The 1,963-nt window shown below is 38.5% G+C and overlaps 1 protein-coding gene across 1 annotated transcript in view; it reads left to right on the forward strand.

Moving 5' to 3' along the window:
• Window positions 1-1,963, forward strand: part of exoc3 (exocyst complex component 3) — a gene marked incomplete at its 5' end in the record, with an annotated part of 30,859 nt that overhangs the window by 21,018 nt on the left and 7,878 nt on the right. Inside the window, 2 exon segments of the mRNA XM_014020368.1 lie at window positions 918-1,043; window positions 1,244-1,344. Of these exon segments, the coding sequence (XP_013875822.1) occupies window positions 918-1,043; window positions 1,244-1,344 (227 nt within the window).

The raw sequence follows: 1,963 nt of genomic DNA on the forward strand, positions 1-1,963 counted from the left end.
CACAGGCTCCATAGGAAATGAATGGAGAGTGAGCGACGTCGCCTCCCGTGTGTCGAGCCCTTTAGGCTGCTTCTAGTTTGGTTAACTAATGTTAATAAAAAGCTGCTGGTTTCTTGTTGAACACATAGTTTTAGGAGGTGGCAGTTGTTGAACGGTGCTCTTCCTGCTCCTTTTCTTCAATAACTCTTTATCGTGCTGATGTGTGGATGTGGAACAAAATTTTGTAAGATTTCACTGCTCAGATTCTTGTGTGAATGTCCTGAGAACTGGTGGAATTTACACTGGTTATGATCTACTGCTCTAAAAATCAAGAAACACTTTTTATTCAAAGTACAGAGTCAAGTCTGCTCGACTGCTGGGATGTTGGTTGGGTCAGTTAAGTTGCAGAGGTGGGTTATTTATCAGTATGATTTGGTGTGATTGCTGTGACTGAAGCCAAAGGTTCTTGTACTAAATACGCACGTTAGAGGGTGAGTATTTATGCTGTCTCCTAGTTTACAGCACATATTTTATTTTCTTGGCATTACTTTACAGATATCAGTTTTAGGGTTTTTGGTCAAAGATGTCAGATTTCTCTCTTTTCCCCATGATTGGGTTTTAATAACACTAAAAGAATAAAACATCCAAGTGACTGAATACTTTTTGTAACTACTGTGGAAGCAGCAGATTTACACACTTGTACATTTTGTTGTTTAATATTTATAGATTATTTTTTCCACCTTGAGGTTAGGTTTGAATGATTTTAGAGTCTGATCACTTGTATTATGACCTGATTGCTAAAACAACAGAACAGAAGGAGGGGAGTTTTGTTTTAAGTCTCAAAACGTTATAATTTAATGTAACTGACAAACGTTTCTTTTGACAAAAAGCCATGTTTGGTGTTTTCTTCTGTCTTTTTATACTTGTGATGTTTTCAGTCTAATATAACAGGCTGGCTGAGGAAAGCTCTGGACACAGATAGGAAGGACTGGCAGAAGGAAACAGAACCTGAGGCGGATCAGGATGGATATTACCAGACTACACTGCCAGCCATCGTCTTCCAGGTGACACACGTTGCTCCCAATACTTCCTCGTGATGTCATAGTTGTGTCCATAATTTCTTAAATTAACAATAAGCATTGGTATAAGAAACTCATTTAAACGTGGTTACTTTTGATGCTCATCTAATCCTTTGCAGTAATGAATAAAGTAAGGTCATGGTTTTTTTAAATGACTGAACTTTTTTCCATCAACTCTTCACCAGATGTTTGAGCAGAACCTGCAGGTTGCTGCACAGATCGATGGAGACTTCAAAGAACAAGTTCTAAAGCTTTGTCTGAAACAAATGAACTCTTTCCTTATCAGGTACTTGTTTTTATAAAACCTTTTTGTATTCTTTTTGTGACTGCGGAACCCGTTGACGGTACTGGTAAAGTAAAAAGTTTACAACATATACAGTAATAGTATTTGTATAGTAATAATAAAGAAGTGTTGACATTCTTCGTTGAGGGGTATGATTGTAAGTAATGAGCAGTGGAGTGTATGACTGCATCAGGCCTGGAGCAGGTGAAGGTATAAATATGATGCTTCTGTTCAGATCACATACAGCGGGTAAAATAAGTATTGAACATGTCACCATTTTTCTCAGTAAATATATTACTAGAGGTGCTAATGACATGAAATTTTCACCAGTTGTCGGTAACAACCCAAGTGATCCATACATACAAAGAAATCAAATATAAATGTCCAGAAATGAAGTTATTTGTAATAATGTGGAATGGCTGTTACGGTCCCGGGGTCTAGGATACCCAGGACACACAACATATAATGTCCAGACAAAAGGTGTTTGTAAAAAAGAACTCAGATTTATTGTACGGACAAAACAAAGGAAGCCCCACTTCAAAACAAAACAAAAGGGAGGAAAACCCGAACCAGCCAGCAGTTGACCGTCGGATCCGGGCAACCCCCCCTTGCCCTCCGGTCC

The sequence above is a fragment of the Austrofundulus limnaeus genome, unplaced genomic scaffold (assembly GCF_001266775.1).
Source record: "Austrofundulus limnaeus strain Quisiro unplaced genomic scaffold, Austrofundulus_limnaeus-1.0 Scaffold250, whole genome shotgun sequence".
Taxonomy (NCBI): Eukaryota; Metazoa; Chordata; class Actinopteri; order Cyprinodontiformes; family Rivulidae; genus Austrofundulus; species Austrofundulus limnaeus.